The 17,425-nt window shown below is 39.3% G+C and overlaps 3 protein-coding genes across 4 annotated transcripts; 1 reads left to right on the top strand and 2 right to left on the bottom strand.

Moving 5' to 3' along the window:
• The first annotated feature begins 376 nt into the window (after positions 1–376).
• hmox1a (heme oxygenase 1a) lies at positions 377–3,206 on the top strand. 2 transcript variants are annotated; one of them, XM_058373573.1, is made up of 6 exons: positions 380–551; positions 905–1,016; positions 1,295–1,510; positions 2,091–2,360; positions 2,692–2,740; positions 2,846–3,203. In XM_058373573.1, the coding sequence occupies exons 1-6, from the start codon at positions 511–513 to the stop codon at positions 2,974–2,976; spliced, it is 819 nt and encodes a 272-aa protein (XP_058229556.1). In that variant the 5' UTR covers positions 380–510; the 3' UTR covers positions 2,977–3,203. The 2 variants fall into 2 exon arrangements, with proteins under 2 accessions (XP_058229547.1, XP_058229556.1); XM_058373564.1 differs by having other exon boundaries at positions 377–551; positions 2,692–3,206.
• Positions 3,207–3,304: 98 nt separating this feature from the next.
• Positions 3,305–9,364, bottom strand: mcm5 (minichromosome maintenance complex component 5). The gene is made up of 16 exons (XM_058373500.1): positions 9,049–9,364; positions 8,659–8,785; positions 8,334–8,462; positions 7,449–7,621; positions 7,173–7,328; positions 6,850–7,019; positions 6,539–6,710; positions 6,338–6,449; positions 6,090–6,233; positions 5,920–5,985; positions 5,652–5,828; positions 5,427–5,539; positions 5,040–5,168; positions 4,748–4,890; positions 4,446–4,573; positions 3,305–3,805 (listed from the first exon to the last, which is right to left on the bottom strand). The coding sequence occupies exons 1-16, from the start codon at positions 9,216–9,218 to the stop codon at positions 3,704–3,706; spliced, it is 2,211 nt and encodes a 736-aa protein (XP_058229483.1). The 5' UTR covers positions 9,219–9,364; the 3' UTR covers positions 3,305–3,703.
• A 1,104-nt stretch (positions 9,365–10,468) lies between these two features.
• gcat (glycine C-acetyltransferase) lies at positions 10,469–17,274 on the bottom strand. The gene is made up of 9 exons (XM_058376446.1): positions 17,000–17,274; positions 15,556–15,686; positions 15,365–15,466; positions 14,074–14,220; positions 13,419–13,573; positions 13,162–13,244; positions 11,319–11,490; positions 10,995–11,116; positions 10,469–10,794 (listed from the first exon to the last, which is right to left on the bottom strand). Exons 1-9 carry the CDS (start codon positions 17,217–17,219, stop codon positions 10,643–10,645), a joined length of 1,284 nt encoding a protein of 427 aa, XP_058232429.1. The 5' UTR covers positions 17,220–17,274; the 3' UTR covers positions 10,469–10,642.
• Positions 17,275–17,425: the final 151 nt, after the last annotated feature.

Genomic DNA, 17,425 nt, shown 5'->3' with positions numbered 1-17,425 from the left:
TAGATCAATAAATCTTATTATGAAATAATTCATTGAATCACAGTTTAATTACAATTTAATTTTATTTATTTTGTTTCATTTGAACCAAAGAATTCTATTGACATTTAGTAAAATTGACCACATGAATAAATGTGCTCAATCAGTGTGCATGCTTTTTCTTCTGTGTCACGGTTTTATGTTCCTCTTTGCTGAGTCACGTTAAGACACTGATTCTTTTTCCACAATGTTAAACAGAACATGACCAACCCAGGGCCATTATGCGTATTCATATCTTCAGTGTGTCCACTCATGATAAACTTGACCATGTGAGATATGAGTCAGCACTCTCAGTTCCTATTTAACAAACAAGGCTGGGGAAGTGGATATATAAAGGAAATAGATGATGAAGAAATCAGACCAAGGATAATCTCAGACTGGAAGTTGTGGCTCCACAATTATTTTCAAAGAACTATCTAAGCCGAAAGGACCTGCACTGTTGCATGAAATTATCAAAGATCGCCAGGTTCTGAAATGGATAACACAGAGAGGAAAGTTGCAAACGGTGATGGCAGGTAAGCAGGTACAATTCTCATGGATTTTTAAGAGACAGCATGCTTTTAAAAGAAAGCTGTCCATATCAAGTACTGCAAGTTGTAATAGGTTTGACTGGCATTTGGTCCTCTTAAAGATCAGTGTACACTAATCAAAACTGTGCCATTGTTTTCTACATCAAATGAAGGAAATGAAATGAAATCCTGTTTTCAAGAAACTTTCACTGCCTCTAATTGAATACTCAGCTATTGGAGTTATTATTTATTCGAATGACCAGCAATATGTCTTCGTGTAGCTGTAAATTTGTTCAAAGTAGTCTTTTGCTGTGAACGTAACAAGCACATTGAAGGCTGTATTTGATGCTCGTCCACAGCGATCTGTCAGAGCAGATAAAAGAGGTGACCAAAGACAGCCATGTACGTGCTGAAAACACCCAGCTAATGCTGAACTACCAGAAAGGACAGATCACTCTGCCACAGTATAAGGTAAATATACTCAGCAAGACCTACAACTTTCTTATGTTTCATTTAACCTTTTAAAGGTTTGGACACAGTAATTGAAAACATTTTATGAATTTGCTCGAATTATAGAAAGTCTTTGAGTAGTGAGCTCTATTTTGTAAAAAAAAAAAAAAAAAAAAAAAAATCTTACCTCTTTAGCAAGTGTCCTCAACTAATCTTTCTGTTCCTTTCTCAGTACTAAAATCAGTTCTCTATATTGAAATGCCCATTTCTCAAAGATTTCCTTTTTTCTTTGCTTTCAGATTCTTCTTTGCTCCCTGTATGAGATCTACCGAGCGCTGGAAGACGAGTTGGACAGGCACTCAACCCACCCGGCTGTGGAGCCCATCTACTTCCCTCAGGAGTTGGCCAGATTGGAGTCTCTTGAGAGAGATCTTGAGTATTTCTTTGGGGCACAGTGGAAAAAGAGAGTTATAGTACCCGCAGCAACACACAGATACACAGAGAGGCTCCGAGAGGTACACCTTTTTATGCCACATTAAGGAATACATTTTTATCTGTTTTCCTTTGTTTTGACTGATTTTAGCACATTGTCCTCTGATTAGGAGGATGCATGTACCTGATACAGAACAACAGATTATTTTTTGTACAATGACAGTGTAGAAACAAGTAAAAATAGGAAAAAGTAAATAATATAGAAACATAAAGTGGATAAAAACACATTAACTGTAGCACAATTCCAGTGACCAGAATTTGGAGTAGATCCAATGTGGATTTAAAGTATAAGCAAGTTGTTTGTGGCTCCAATACACCAGCGTTAGCCAGTGGGAAATCTGCTTTGCTCATTTCTTTTTTGTTGTACTAAGTCCTTAATTAAAGATGAGGATATGAAAGTACAACATAAAATTATAACCCCAGTACATTTTTAAAAAATTGTGGTTCCTCAAATGGTCAACAGATCTAGCTTTCTAAATCAGAAAGCACTTTGTTATAATGTTTCCACACGTAGAATTCTTAAGGGTTACCTCAGAAAAACGCATCTGTATCAAGTTCATATTGCCATGTCTTTCTAATCTATTGGTTCTTGCTTTGATTTAGATTGGCAGGAGCAGCCCAAATCTCCTCGTAGCTCATGCTTACACCCGTTATCTTGGTGACTTGTCAGGAGGTCAGGTCCTAGGAAAAATTACCCAAAAGTCAATGGGACTTGGCAAGGAGGGTGTGGCATTCTTCTCATTCCCAGGAGTGACAAGTCCTCACCGCTTTAAGCAGCTATACAGGAGCAGAATGAACAGCATTGAGCTGAGTGTGGAGGAGCGCAGGAAAGTTCTGGATGAAGCTGTCAGGGCCTTCGAGTTTAACATTGAGGTAAGTTTCACATGAGGAACCTGGCATAAGTTTAGTAATAGTTTCAATGTTTTTGTGATATATAAGTATATTGATAGAATTATGTACATTTGATCTGGATATCAGTTTGTGGGGTCTGCTTATCTGAAAAATAACATAATGCAAAGTAATTTCTTAAGAAGCATGAGATTTACAGCTTCATAGCAATTTTTCTAGCTCTTCCTGTGTAAAACTACTGAATTATAACTCTAGCCATCTTTTGTTCAGAGGGATAAAGGTTTTTTTGTGTGTGTGTCTTTGATTTTGTGATAAATGAAAAAAAAAACAACATTAAGAATGTTCTCTATAACAGGTTTTTGATGACCTTCAAAAAATGTTAAGCATCACAGAAGGGGCTTCAGGTAAATGCCAAAAACAGCCATTAATGCAAATGAAAAAAGGATTAGAATGTGATTTACTCTCAACCATTATTAAAGTAAATAAAAGATTGCACTTCTTTTGTTCAGATGGCAGTGGAACACAAAATGGATCCATCATACCACTAAAAGGCATTTCAGGCTCTCCAGTCATCAAGCTTACATTAGGACTGTGTGTTGCCCTGGCAACTGTTGGAATAGGAGTCTATTCTGCTTTTTAAAATGTTAGAATATATAAGAAACCAATTACTTAACAATAATTGATTATAAACAACTGTATTTCACTGAAATATAGCTCTGAACCACTGTGATCCAGAAACATCGGACCTACTTTCAATTAGATTTGAAATGAGATTTTAAAATCAAGGTGAAAAAAAAAATCAGAGATTCACAAGTACATTTTAAATACTGCATTATATAATATTCTGTAAATATACTACACAGTAATTAAAAATCACTTATATTGAATAAAAATGTCTCTTTACTGTGGAAACAAACTGCATAACATGGGAAGTAACTGCACACAAACATCACAACATTTCACAATGCTTTATTTTTCACACAAATTACATCATGACAATAATACAAAAGATTCCCTCCGTTTTAAACCTCATCACAAACATGGAGTTTAATAGCATTGTTCTGCAAAATATTCTGATGCCAAACAGTAAAAAGCACAATCTTGAAACCACACTGAACTTGTGCCACAGCTACAATGGATCAGTCAAAAGCATTATGGTTTACGGAACAAATATATTCAACAGTCTGATAGGTGCACTTTACCTTTTTCACTAAGACACCGGCTGAACTATTTACAAAAACAGGGGACACATTTTCGATTGAAGATGCATTCTCAAAGAGACACTCAACATGCCTTAAATATTTGACATTTGTTTTTATTACTTTTTCTTTAAAGGCAAACATACATACGCACACACAGGCATTCATCTACTTGACCCTGTAAAGCACTTTCCTCTGCATGCGGTGCTGCAGTTCTCCTCTCCTCAACATGAGATGAAGGACCTTGTAGATGGCATGCTCGGGGTATTTCTGTTCAAAGAAATGAAAGAAAAAGTCAGTTAGAGAGATGCTGTATTTATACTGATAATGGTGCCAACATTACATGCAAGGAAACCATAGATATCCTAGTGCAATTCTGTGCAACATGGTAGAATTAAGTGTATTTGTTACACGCCTGAAAGGCCAACATCCTGCTCCTAGCACCAAATTCTTACTGTACCTGAATGAATAAATGCATTCTACAGTAAAAACCTCTCACTACATACTCATATTTTGTACAAATATTTTTTATTAAGTTATTTAAATACACTGTCACCGGAGGGCAGGTTTTTATTTACTGTACTTTGTGAATTTTTTTAATTATTTTCTTTTGGTACAATTATTCCATTCATCAACAACCTGAGCAGTTAAAAGGACAGACAATGCCAGTCATTCACCAGCTTACCAAAAATACCTTTAAGGCAGCCGGGGCGGAAAGAAAACCCCTAAGCAGCATGCATGCACATGTTAACTTTGGAACCAAGATGGAAAAGAAATTCAGAGGGATGATGGAGAAATTTCACTGAATTGATTAATAGAGGAGTGATGTTACTCAGGAATGCTGGTCACAAAGCCAACTTAATATACGGACCATTTAACGATGCAAATCTGAGTGGTATACATTTCTCACCTGTTTAGTGAAGTCCTGTACAATGCTGTGCTCAGACACCTGAGAGCCAATGGCAAACCGCCTCTTTAACTGCTTCTCTATGCGGGAGATCATTTCCTGGTCCTCCTGGGTAGTAAAACCCTCCACACCTGAAAAGAGACACGACAACGTTATTCACAATAGCATGCACAAACAGGTGTCAGGCAGAGTCTGACGAACAACCGGCATTGATCCTTATACCCAAATCTTAGAGATGATTATGTGTACCAATATTAATATTTATTCAGCACCACCAAAGAACACAGCAAGTCACACAGCCATACCTGACAGGCTACCAGACAGTGCAGCATCCAGAGTAGACACCTGGAAAAGTCGAAGGGCCTCATCCACCTCCTCTTCTCCTGCTATTGCTTGGAGCTTCATCTTAGCCAGAGACTCAGCGATACGTACAACTGCTTCCAACTGCCTGTAAACGGAGACAGAAAACACTGATTAACCAGAGTTGTCACAGGAAGTAGGTTAATGCTTCGAAATGAAATCAAATCTATTGACAGTACAATGTTGCAAGCACACAATGCAAAAAAAAAAAAAAAGAGTTTGTCTGTAAGCCATCACCTGACAGTGATGGGGATCGAGGCTCTGCGATCGCTCTCTCGCTCATGCTCCCTCGCACCACTCCGCATCACCACATATCGGTTCTTCAGCTTTTCCGCTGCAGCCGCAGACAAACGAGGACCGCATTTCCTGTCAGGATACAAAACTTAATATTTAACATAACTACGTCCTGTATGGTGAATGCTGTGACAACCTAAGAAACAGGTCTACTTCAGGCTCCTAAAGACGTATAATTAACCAAAAATATAGGTGTCAGTACTATAATATTCACTCCAGTCTGTAGGTAGTGTTTATGTCACAGCACTAACTGTGGGCATATAAATGCCGAGTTTTTTCTGAAAAGATACAAGTCTTGATGTCGTATAGCAGGGAGGGAAGCAGACTTACGTTCGGGCATAAGCAATGTATTTCTTCAACATGGCCAAAGGAATCTCTCCCTCCACCCCTTCTGTCTGCGTCTGAGCACTAAGGTGCACGTTCATCACGTGACGAGCCAACGTCTAAGAACATACACAACAATGAAGATCATTAAAATTAAAAACTATTTAATTATCCAACTCTATTAAAGTTCACATTGAGTGTTGAGTTAATGGTACAATTATTTCCACCCACCATGTCTCTTTGCTGGTCATGCTGATCCTTGATGATGAAGATCATGTCAAATCGGGACAAGATGGTGGGCATAAAATCAATGTTATCTTCGCCCTTTGTGTCGTCCCATCTGCCGAACACCGAGTTGGCAGCCGCCAGGACAGAACACCGAGAGTTCAGAGTGGTAGTGATTCCAGCCTACACAGAGGAAGACAGCATATTAGTAACATACCATGAAGCCAGACCTCTAAAAAGAAAAAAACAATACAACAGGACTGGATCTGTGTACCTTGGCAATAGATATAGTCTGCTGCTCCATTGCTTCATGAATAGCTACTCTATCATCTTCTCTCATCTAAAAAAAAAATCACTGTAAGAAGCCAATCAACTGCAACATTACACAGGAAAATGTAAATCATTTAAAACTATCCATAGAAGCATGCACCACTTGAGCTTTACCTTGTCAAATTCATCAATGCACACCACACCACCATCAGCCAGCACCATAGCTCCACCCTCCATGATGAAGCCACGTGTGTTTGGGTCTCGGAGCACAGATGCCGTTAGACCAGCTGCACTGCTGCCCTTTCCTGAGGTATAAACCTGAAACAACAGTTTCCAGGTTAGTACCTAAGGCACAACCTTTAAAAACTTACTACAAAGGATCAACATGAATGAAAGCACAAACAATCCAACATTCAGCTTACCCCAATAGGAGAACATCTCTCTACAAACTTTAGCAGCTGAGATTTGGCTGTGCCAGGGTCACCAAGCATCAGAAGATTGATATCACCTCTGCGGGTAAGACCGTCTGGCAACCTGGCCAAAAAAATTGTTTAGTTAATGTTTGTTCACTTATCTTTAATTGCTCTAGTTGAATACTACAGAACAAAAAAATGGATGCTCACCTCTTTCTGGAGCCCCCAAACAAGAGGCAAGAAATTGCTTTCTTAAGATCGTCACTGCCATAAATGGAAGGAGCGAGAGAACGAGCAATAGAATCATAGACAGAGGGGGAAGCAGCCAACGTCCGTAACTCCTCCTCTTCCTGAGGGGATACTGACCCAGTGGCTCCTCGACCTAAGGAATGGGGGGGAATACAAATTTAAAAAATGGTTTACAAAGTATGTTTAACCATTCACACATACATGAAGCACTTGATTTATTAAAACACACACAATTTGGACTGAATTGATCATAAGCCACAGCTTGTATTCACCTGCTCCCTCTGTGTCCACTTGAATACCGACTACACGCAGGTAGGCAGACCGAATGCCCACTCCAGCTGCTTTATCGCGACCTTTGTTCTTGGGCTGAGCAATTTTCTTAATGGAGTAGATGCCCATGATCGTCACTCGGTTCCCAGGCACTACACGGTCACACAGGTACCTAAAAAAAAAAACACACAAACAAAATACAAGATTTGAAGATCTAGAGGTTAAAAATCATTATTTGCAGCAACGTCCACAGAAGAATTAGGAGAAAGACTGCAACAGGGTACACCATAGCAAGTGACTACCCAGTGCATCTGCTCATGCATACCGGTCGCAGTAGAGCTGCATATGCCGTGGCATCTCTCCGTGAGGCACAGCATCGGGCGACTCCTGCAGTCGCAGGGTCTGAAAGTCCACACACACGCACCGGTCTGGGATGATGAAGTATGGATCCACAGGACACTTCACACGACCCGCTTGCTCACTATGGAAGAGGAGGAAAACTTGCACGCTATTTTCTTGAGCCAAAATAATAACTATGTGTAGACTGGCCCTATTTACACAGACATGCAATAGATCGAAATGACAGATGATTAAAACTCACGTGTTGCACTTGCGGGGCAAAGCGTAGCCCTGCAGGCCGGGTGGCAGAGGAATGTTACTGATGACAGAACGGCACCCTCTGCACTGCAAGCAAACTCTTGTGGCTTTGGCCCTGACTGCTGAGGAGGAGATGATGATACCAGGAATCTTTACCAGACGGGACACCTGCTCAGACTGTGGTAAAAATCACAAACACAGTTAATACTGAAAGAACAGTAACAGCAATTTTGGTGCATAGGTATATACATGCTTTTATAAAAGTGGTACCGGTCTTACCGGTCAGAAAGCAGCTTGGACAGTAGTCCTATATATTATGTAAGCAATTATATTGCTGTGTCTATGGTAGCGGCTATTTCAAATACATTTGTTCAGTTCGACTCTCAAACAAATTAAGAAAATGTGTGTAGTCTTTGAAATGTAAAAGTTTTGTGAGAAGTTTAAGAATTTATAGAAAGACTTTCCACAATTAATGCATTGTTACAGTCAATAGTGAAGCTGTAATTTTTCCCCAATACAGAAACTTTTTCAGGACAGAGTCAGAGCTTTGTGGTGTCAACAGGAACATAACGGGGTTTTTTTTTTTGTCTAATTAATTTCAAAGGGAAAAAAATTTTTTTATTAGACATTAAGCATAATCAAACAAAAGTATGACAATAAATGAGTGCTAAATAAATTGTTAGAGCTGGAGTCAAACTGCTGTATAAAGTATAGATATGCTTATATAGGGGAATAAAAACATTAGGACATGTCATAACTGGCATCATATCAGCCAGTCATTGCTTATTATTACTATTAGCGTAGCCTGTTTTTGTTCCATACACTGATCATATAGATTCTTTGCTCTGTTACTTTTCAGAGCAGGTTTGAACACATTTTTGGATCTCACCTTCAGGTTGCGGATAGATGCAGGATGGGCATCACTCTTCAGCATCACCTGGATGTCCTGCACCGTCTCTTCCCCTACTGGCCTCGGACGGGTGACCTCATCAGCAACTTCTTGTGCTGCCTCTTCCAGCTGCCAATCACAATATTACACATTTTATCTCAACCAAACAGAAAAAGCTGCTCAAATTGTAGGAAACGTTATCCAACTATATTGCAGATAATTTTTAATTAAATTAAAAACATTCATTAGCAGGTTGCTGTTGCATTCTGGGATGGCTGCCTGCCTGAAGCTGTTGTAGAGATGTGTGTAATTAGGATGTACTCACCAGAGGCAGGTTTTCCGTGGGTAGCTTGTACAGGCAGTCTGAGAGATCCTCATCAAAACTGGCCAAATCTTCCATTTCCACTTCAATCCAGTACTCTCCAAGAGTGTAGTGCCTCTTGAGCTCATCTCTGTAGAAAATGGCCGCACAATAAATAAAATTCCACTAGATGCATCAAAGTACTGACCACAGTCCACATATAACAGACTTTAAGACATAAAATGCACGTAATAAAACCAAACTCTTTCATGGTTTTGATACCGATAAATAAAATATTATAAGTGGTGGGACACAACAATGGACTTCACTGAAGAGCGGAGAAGAGAGAGATCTCATGTTTCAAAGTCATTTTGAATGAACATGGTTGCTTGGTCCTGATTTTCTTTCCTGTACCTGTATTTGTAGGTGAAGCCGGTGCGATCAGTGCCGACCCTGAACTGTCTCAGGAACTCCCGAAAGCGCTTTTTGATTTGACTCCGTTTCACGGTCCCTTCATCCCCGACGCCTTCTCCACCGCCGAAACTGTCGCTGTAATAAACTCCGGGATCGTCAAATCCAGACATTTTCCTTTGCTGTAAGCGCAAGTGTCTTATTTAAAAATATATATATAACAATTAAATTTTTTTTACACAATACGCGATAGAACGCCTTACAGACTTCACACAACACTCCACCACACTCACAAAATGCCTGCCACGCTACTAATTTCGCGGCAAAACTTTTGCGACCGCCTCTGTTTGCAGTTAGACCCCGCCCATCGCCGACCACCTGACTGACTCATTGGTTCACCGCTTCGTGCACGTCAAAAGGGGGCAGGGACTAAACGACTCTCGTGGCGCGAAAAAGTTGTGAACGATAATGGCGTTTGCCAAAGGGGTTATGGCATAAAATGGCGCACACCGTGGGAGTAATGAAGTTTACAACGATCATACATTTTTTCCCCCATCTCTGGATTGTTGCCTTTAACAGCACCTTGGCGTTTATTCTCAAAAGAATATATCACATTTATTTTGATTTTTCGTTTTAATTTTGACTCACAGCAAGTCTAGCTGAATGAAGTGGTCATCCTGTCCAGTGCCAGAGTAACCCGCAGACACATTTCATGTTTGCAATGCAGCCTGTGGAGTTGTTTAATTCACACTCAGTTAAGATTTCTTTCGAAAACTATTTAAATAGTTTTACAAAGAAAGGCCAAATATGCTTGAGATCCCATATGCTTCCCCTGTCTGTCTGTTATTTAATAAGGAGTTATGCTCAAATATGCTTGAGATCCCATATGCTTATCCTGTTTGTCTGTTATTTAATAGGGAGTTATGTTAAACATACACTACACTATTAACCATATAATCTGATATTTGTCAAAAAAAAATTATGCAGGATTCAGGGATTCCTGTCTCCCTCAAGAGTCACAGGTGTTTGAGAAAACCAATATTATTATTAGATAGATAGATATACTTTATTGATCCCATAAGAGAAATCTTTGAACCCCCTGTAACCAACTAGGTGCATTACATCTTTTCCTAGAGCACTAGTTAGAAATTAGGTTAGTTAGAAATAACTGTTCTTCTTCTTAATCCAACAGTTTACTGAGGTTTATATATTGGAAAACTTAACAAAAAGCAATTAAATAACACAACTATAAATAAATACACACTTTGAGTAAATGTGACCAAAACACTTGAATAAATACATTAGACACAATTAACAAATGTATCTAATTCCAACAAATGTGGAATAATGGGTTTACTCAGTTTTTGTGTATTGTATACAAACTAAAAAATGAAAAGAAAAAAAAAGACAAGAAAGGCAGATGGAATATTGAGAAAAGCATTTATTAGTGAAAACTCCTTCAATTTCACCCTATGCATCTCAGCAGAATTGCTAAGCTAATGTTAAGTCTCATTGTAACAGTCCATTTCCTTAAAGCTGCTCTTTGCAAGTGAATCTGTTAAAGGCATCCAGTTATACTAACAGTAGTGTAGAAACTCTATGATATGACGCCATGCTTTCGGCCAGTCTGTATGAAGGCTTCTACAGCACGATCAATGTCTGACTCTGTATGTGCAGCTGAGATCTGGACCCGGATACGAGCTTTTCCTTTGGGAACCACGGGGTAGGAGAATCCAATCACATACACTCCTGAGGAAAAGAGAAGACAGAGAAAAAAAGGGGCTCCAGTTGAGCAATGTGGCATCATTTTCTCCAGACTAACTGTACTGCCTCATATTTTCATTTATCTTAAGAGATTTTTGTTTAATTATCTATAATTCACTACATGATCATTTCGAGATAAAAAGTTACTATAAAATGACAGAAAGTTGTTAAATCTTAGGTCTTACCTAGTTTCAGCATGTCATCAGCCATGATGGAAGCCAGACGAGCGTCTCCCAGCATCACAGGGCAGATGGGATGAGCTGTGCCTGCAATGGTGAACCCTGCCTGTGTCATGCTGTTTCTGAACCTGGTGGATGTAATCAGAGACATGTTTTCATTCACAGTGTGTACTTTTGTTAGTGTTATAAAACTTAAATCTCTGGATCATGTCCTTGCTGGCTCATTGTTGGTTCATTTTCACTTCAAACGCAGAATGTTTATCTAACGTCCAGTATAAGATAAACTATAGCCTGTGCAATTCTCCCTTTATTCCTACCCTCAACACCTACCTCATGGTTTTGGAGGCCATGCTTTGTGCAATTTCATTGGATGCCATCAGCAGTTCCACTGCACGAGTGGCAGAGCCCACCACTGGAGGCGGGAGAGAGTTGGAAAAGAGATAAGGACGAGAGCGCTGCCTGAGTAGGTCAATTAAAGGTTTTGGTCCAACTGTGTAACCACCTGAAAGAATGAAGGACATCTTTAGGTTGAGGTTATATATAATATATAGCATATCAAAAACAAATATAACTGCTGAGTAAATAATGGTCCTCAAAAACTATGGTTGCTTTCTATAAGCAACAGGCCATAGACCTCTTTACAGTTCTTTCCAGTGGAATTGTTTATTTTTTAATAATTGCAATGTAATAAATGTTTAAGTAATTTTAAGTATAAATTGAGATTTATTTAAGGATAGTGGTCACATGAAGTCATTAATTATCACATAGTTGTTTGGCTACTTTTTAAAACCTAATGATAACTGAAATCACCCAAACAACCCTGATCAAAAGTTTACATATCCTTGAATGTTTGACCACATTATAAACACAGAGGTTGACACACAGAGGTTTAAATGGCTATTGAAGGGAAGTACATTGTAACTGTAATTAGTGTCTGTGCATTAATAGTCAGTGAGTTTCTCAGCTCATGAGGTGATGCACCAACTTTGCTGGATACTGCACCAATGGGAAGAAAAAGAACTGCCAGTGGACCTTCGTAATAAGGAAGTTGAACTTTATAAAGCAAGAAAAGGATATAAAAAGATATCTCAACACTTGAAAATGCCAGTCAGTACTGTTCAAACTCTGATAAAGAGGTGGAAAATAAAAGGTTCTGTTTATACCAAGCCATGGTCAGGTAGACCAAGAAAGATTTCACCCACTACTGCCAGAAGAATTGTTCGGGACACAACCCCCCCCCCCCCCCCCCCCAATAAGGAGGTACTTGAACACAAATGACCTGCATGGTTGAGTTGCCAGGAAAAAGCCATTACTGCACCCATGCCACAAAAAGGCCCGCTTTCAAGACAAGCCTCATTTGGAGTGATGAGACCAAAACTGAACTTTATAGTCACAACCATAAACCCTATGTTCGAAGACGAGTCAACAAAGCCTTCACTTTACGGTGAAAAGTACACCATCCCCACTGTGAAGCATGGTGATGGATCTCTTATGTTTTGGGGCTGTGTGAGCTCCAGTGGCACAGGGAAGTTAGTCAAAATTGATGGCAAGATGAATGCAGCATGTTATCAGAAAATACTGGCAGACAATTTGCATTCTACAGCAAGAAAGCTACACATGGGACACTCTTGGACGTTCCAACATGACAATGATACAAAGCACAAGTTGACCCTCCAATGGCTACAGCAAAAAAATGCCAGACAGGAGGCAAAGAGGAAGGCTAAAGAGGAGGTATATGGATGTAATAAATGAGGATAGGAAGCTAGTGGGTGCAAGTGTTGAGGATGCAGAAGATAGGAATAGGTGGAGAGAGATGATTCGCTGTGGCGACCCCTGAAGGGAAAAGCCGGAAAACGAAGAAGAAGATGTACAATTATTACAAAAGACTGCATGCCATTATTGATACTAATGGGGCAATACACGATATTAAGAACTAAAGGTATGCAAACTTTTGAACAGGGATTATTTCCTCATTTTCTTTATTGTCATGTTTTGTGCCATTCTGTTATGCCTTACATATGAACTTAAATCCTATAAAAATAAAATAAATTTGTTTTGCCTTCTCACTCATTTTTCATTAATCTAGTCATATTTAACAGTACGTCATGTTAATAGTAAGGCAGTGGTAACTGTCAAAAAGATGTCAACGATCTTTTTTCAGTTTAACACTTACCTGCTGCACCTCCAAGAGCTTTTCCCAGAGTGGAGTTTACAATGTGCACTCTGTCCATCACCCCCAGCAACTCATCAGTACCTCTGGGTGAAAATACAAATTCATTACATTAGAAAACGTGCAAGTTAAATAGCTGACCTGAATTGAAGGACATTTTCTGTATCAAGGTCATAAACTAAGACACTGATGAATCACTAGCCTACAATTTAGCTGTGTACTATGAATTGTTTTTCTATGATAAATGTTCTTATACTTACCGGCCACGAGGACCCAAGAATCCCGTTGCATGGCATTCGTCTATGAAAACCAACGCTCCATACTGCTCAGCAAGATCACAGATACCCACCAGAGGAGCCACATCACCATCCATAGAGAACACGCCATCAGTTACCACCAGCCTTAAGCGGCAAGACTATGTGTGTGGGAAAAATAGGGCATGTATTATTAAGGATGCAACAAATATGATAAATATTCAATAATTAGAATTATTTGACAAAAAGGTATAAATATTTGTATCACTGAATTGTTACGCCTGGTATGAAAAAATTGTAGTCTGCATCCCTGCTCAGTTCACTGTCTAATCTAATGCATAGCAGTGGTCTTAATCCCAGGTGCACCCTTCCTTGACCAACAATCCAAGACAATAAACAGTTCTCGATAAGAAAAAGTCTTGCTAGTCAACTTAACAATACAGAGAAGTTAAGCATGTACTACAAGCAATTTTTGTGCAGCTTTAAATAGTAAAACAAATGATTCTGTACTACTAAACCTATCCCAGGGGACTCTAGATGGGGTGTGAACTCATCGCAGGGCACAATTACACACCCACAGTCTCTGGACTGGGGAGGAAACTCGAGTATGTGGAGGCTAGTAACTTTTCTGCAGAGTATGGGTATAGCCACACATGTCTACCTGGGATTCTTTCAGCTTTTGCTCCAAATCATCCAGGCTCATGTGCTTGTAGCGGAACCTTTGTGCCCGACACAGTCTAATTCCATCAATGATTGAAGCATGGTTCAGTTCATCAGATAACACAGCATCATCTGGTCCCAGGAGAACCTAGAACCAAAAAATATTTTCATATTGCTTTAAAAAAAGATATCACAATGTCTTATTTTAGGATTTTAAGATTATTCAAGAATGGTTAAATGTATTAATCCCAAGATGGAAAGAAAACCATTGTGCAGTTATATATTTAGATGGCATGGAAAACTATTTGACTCAATTAAAAAGTGGAACCTAACACTTGGAACTTATGATGAACTAATTATCTAGTAAAGTGCATTTATAGATGATATTCATTTGTTTCCCTTAGTCAGTAGTGCACATGGGTTTTGCATCTTCAGTAAACTTCAGCAAGCCAATGGCCAGTGTTTTGGCAATGAGATGTGGTATGTATTGTACATCTGCATAAATGTTACAGATATAATTTCAGTCTTTATTTTTATTTAAATATACTTGATTTGCAAGGTTACTGTGCATGTTGCATTAAGATGAGCTCAATTTTATCAGTTTTCATCAGTGTTCCTGATTCTGAAAATACTAATATAATATAAATATAATATATAACATAAATTGTTCTAGCTTCAGCAAGATCTTGTCTCTCCCAGCGTCTGTGGTGCAGCACAAACAGAACAGGCTATGGAAAAGTGTGCTGTGCCACCATAAAGTGCATCACATTTAAACATACATATCAAATACAACCTGTTTTATGAAAGTCACTAAGAAGTAGGGTTTTTTTGGTAGTTACATATTTCCCACTGGGCAACCATCATTTATATAAACAACAGAATCTGCAGCGCAGATGCTCGTCTGCACCAATCAGGCATAACATTATGAGCACTGACAGGTGAAGTGAATAATACTGATTATCTCCTCATCATGGCACCTGTTAGTGGGTGGGATATATTAGGCAGCAAGTGAACATTTTGTCCTCAAAGTTGATGTGTTAGAAGCAGGAAAAATGGACAAGTGTAAGGATTTAAGCGAGTTTGACAAGGGCCAAATTGTGATGGCTAGACGACTGGATCACAGCATCTCCAAAACTCCAGCTCTTGTGGGGTGTTCCCGGTCTGCAGTGGTCAGTATCTATCAAAAGTGATCCAAGGAAGGAACAGTGGTGAACCAGCGACAGGGTCATGGGCAGCCAATAATGTTATGCCTGGTCAGTGTAGTAACAAAATGCATATGACAGTTGAAATACCTCAAAGAGACCAGCATTGGCATCAAAGCAGCTTGCATACAGGATGCAGTCTTCTCTTTCATGGAACTGAGCTAGCTTCTGCTCTAATTGCTTATGAATACCCTGGTTTAAAAAAAAGAAAAAGAAGTTGTCTGGTCACAAATGTCACAGTTTCATTAGTGATCAATTTTTTAAATAATCTCTTTCTTTACCTGTGTCCCACAAATGAACCTCACTGAACTCAAACCAGCTCCGTATTTTTGTAGTGCTTCAATTCCAGCCTGAATGACCTCTGGATGACTGGACAGGCCCAGGTAGTTGTTGGCACAGAAGTTTAATATATCTAAAATGTGTATGGATACAAGCAAAAATGAATCACATTAAACCATGATGGGTCAACTGAAGAATCTTCTGGTCCAAAAAAAATCGGACAAAAAGGTCAAAGATTTTGTGTCTATAGAAGAACACATGAGAAAGTATGGAATATTTTTTTTAACATTAGATGCTAGTTGTGAAATTGTGTGTGACATTATGTAACTTTACATGTTATTGTACGTTCAAGAACTTCAGCACTGTTGATTTTGATCCCAGATCACTGCTACTCCTGATCCCCCACCATTACCCATAAATATTCAGCCCAATTTGTATGACTGTTGTTGTGGTGTTCAGAGTACCCTGCGGAGGAGGGCAGCTATCTTGTACTATTAGTGTGTTTCCAAACTGTTATGTGACACATATTATAAAACTTTATTTAAATACAGCCAGTGTGATCTCAATCAAAACTAAGCCCAACAATGACCCTGAAAACTGACTATAAAAGGGGTTTTACGCTGGAAAACAACCAGTCAGATGGTCTGCAAACATCTCAGCTTTGTACTGATTTTTGACAAGCAAGATTTTCCACGACAAAAGCCAAGCTATTGTGTGCCACTGTTGGTGTTTTTATTAGTGCCATTGTGACTCTTTGGACATGAGAACAAAAAAAACAACAGCCCTGCTAACAAAGTGAGTGAAGAGAACAGGCAAAGTGGTATAAGCTAGACTTGAGTCAGGAAAATACAATATTAAACACATCTCATACAGTCTTGCCGAGTTGTCATTGAATTTGGTACCACAATGCAAGCCACAACTGTCTGACTTTAAACACAGAGTGACTTATATAATGACATTAACACAAGATGTTTAACTCCTTTGCAAAAAACTAATGCTTATCTAACAAGGCCTGGGGCAATGCCAAAACACTGACAGATGGTATGACCCGTTATAGGGGTGTTAAAATGTGGCTCAGGGAAATCTTTGTATTGTTCACTATTTAAAATGGTCATTTTTTAAAAAGAGATTTACTCTTTAAACATTTATTTTCCTTTCTTAAAGTTTCTTGCCATTCGCCAGTGAAATACTTACACACTACGTCAACACTTAAATGTCCAGACTAGTGTGTTTGGTTCATTCCATATTTAATAGCCATTAAGTCTTATGATTAAAAAAGATAAAACACGGGCTGCACACACACGCACACACACACACACTTATTTTCCTTAACAGCTTAGAATATTTTTCATTAAACAACTTAAGCAAACGCTCCATTGCAGTATCTGGTGTCATGTATAAGTATGAATAAAGTCGTTGTTTTCCAGGAACATGTCCATCGCTCACCGCCACGACTGCCTTCCACGTTGATATGCGGTCCCTGGCTGGATGTAATGACTCTTTCCCCCTTCCAGGTCCCTGCAGCGCGGATCGTCTCCAGCTCCGCCTCCAGCACCGACCTCGCGTGCGCGACAGCGGCATAAGGTCGACTAGAAATGACATTCTGGCTCTTCAAAATGTCTCTTAGAGGATTTTTAAGTTGACGAACAATCGTGCGAAGTGACATGGCGTTTCTGCTGTCAAAGCCGAGAGGAACGTGTTGCTCAAATCAGTGACGTTGAGCCGAGACCACGGGGTTGCATGACGCAACAACGCACTAACGTACTAAATAGTACTCATGAACACCACGTGGTTTACATAACACTAGATCAACATTAGTATGGTAGTATGTAGTATGTAGCCTTGTACTTCCTTGGTAGGTGTAACAGAATG

The sequence above is a fragment of the Hemibagrus wyckioides genome, linkage group LG02, assembly GCF_019097595.1.
Source record: "Hemibagrus wyckioides isolate EC202008001 linkage group LG02, SWU_Hwy_1.0, whole genome shotgun sequence".
Classification (NCBI taxonomy): domain Eukaryota; kingdom Metazoa; phylum Chordata; class Actinopteri; order Siluriformes; family Bagridae; genus Hemibagrus; species Hemibagrus wyckioides.
This window is presented reverse-complemented; position numbering and strand designations above follow the sequence as displayed.

Excerpts from the sequence above, each read along its gene's own strand:
- hmox1a (XM_058373564.1), top strand. The coding sequence starts at position 511 with ATGGATAACACAGAGAGGAAAGTTGCAAACGGTGATGGCAG. Across the intron at positions 1,017-1,294 it reads TCACTCTGCCACAGTATAAG|ATTCTTCTTTGCTCCCTGTA; the intron begins GTAAATATACTC and ends CTTTGCTTTCAG. Across the intron at positions 2,361-2,691 it reads CCTTCGAGTTTAACATTGAG|GTTTTTGATGACCTTCAAAA; the intron begins GTAAGTTTCACA and ends TCTCTATAACAG.
- mcm5 (XM_058373500.1), bottom strand. The coding sequence starts at position 9,218 with ATGTCTGGATTTGACGATCCCGGAGTTTATTACAGCGACAGTTTCGGC. Across the intron at positions 6,711-6,849 it reads AGTGGACACAGAGGGAGCAG|GTCGAGGAGCCACTGGGTCA; the intron begins GTGAATACAAGC and ends CCCATTCCTTAG. Across the intron at positions 4,574-4,747 it reads ACTGTCTGGTAGCCTGTCAG|GTGTGGAGGGTTTTACTACC; the intron begins GTATGGCTGTGT and ends GTCTCTTTTCAG.
- gcat (XM_058376446.1), bottom strand. The coding sequence starts at position 17,219 with ATGTCACTTCGCACGATTGTTCGTCAACTTAAAAATCCTCTAAGAGAC. Across the intron at positions 14,221-15,364 it reads CCAATGCTGGTCTCTTTGAG|GTTCTCCTGGGACCAGATGA; the intron begins GTATTTCAACTG and ends TTTTGGTTCTAG. Across the intron at positions 11,117-11,318 it reads ATGGCCTCCAAAACCATGAG|GTTCAGAAACAGCATGACAC; the intron begins GTAGGTGTTGAG and ends TACATCCACCAG.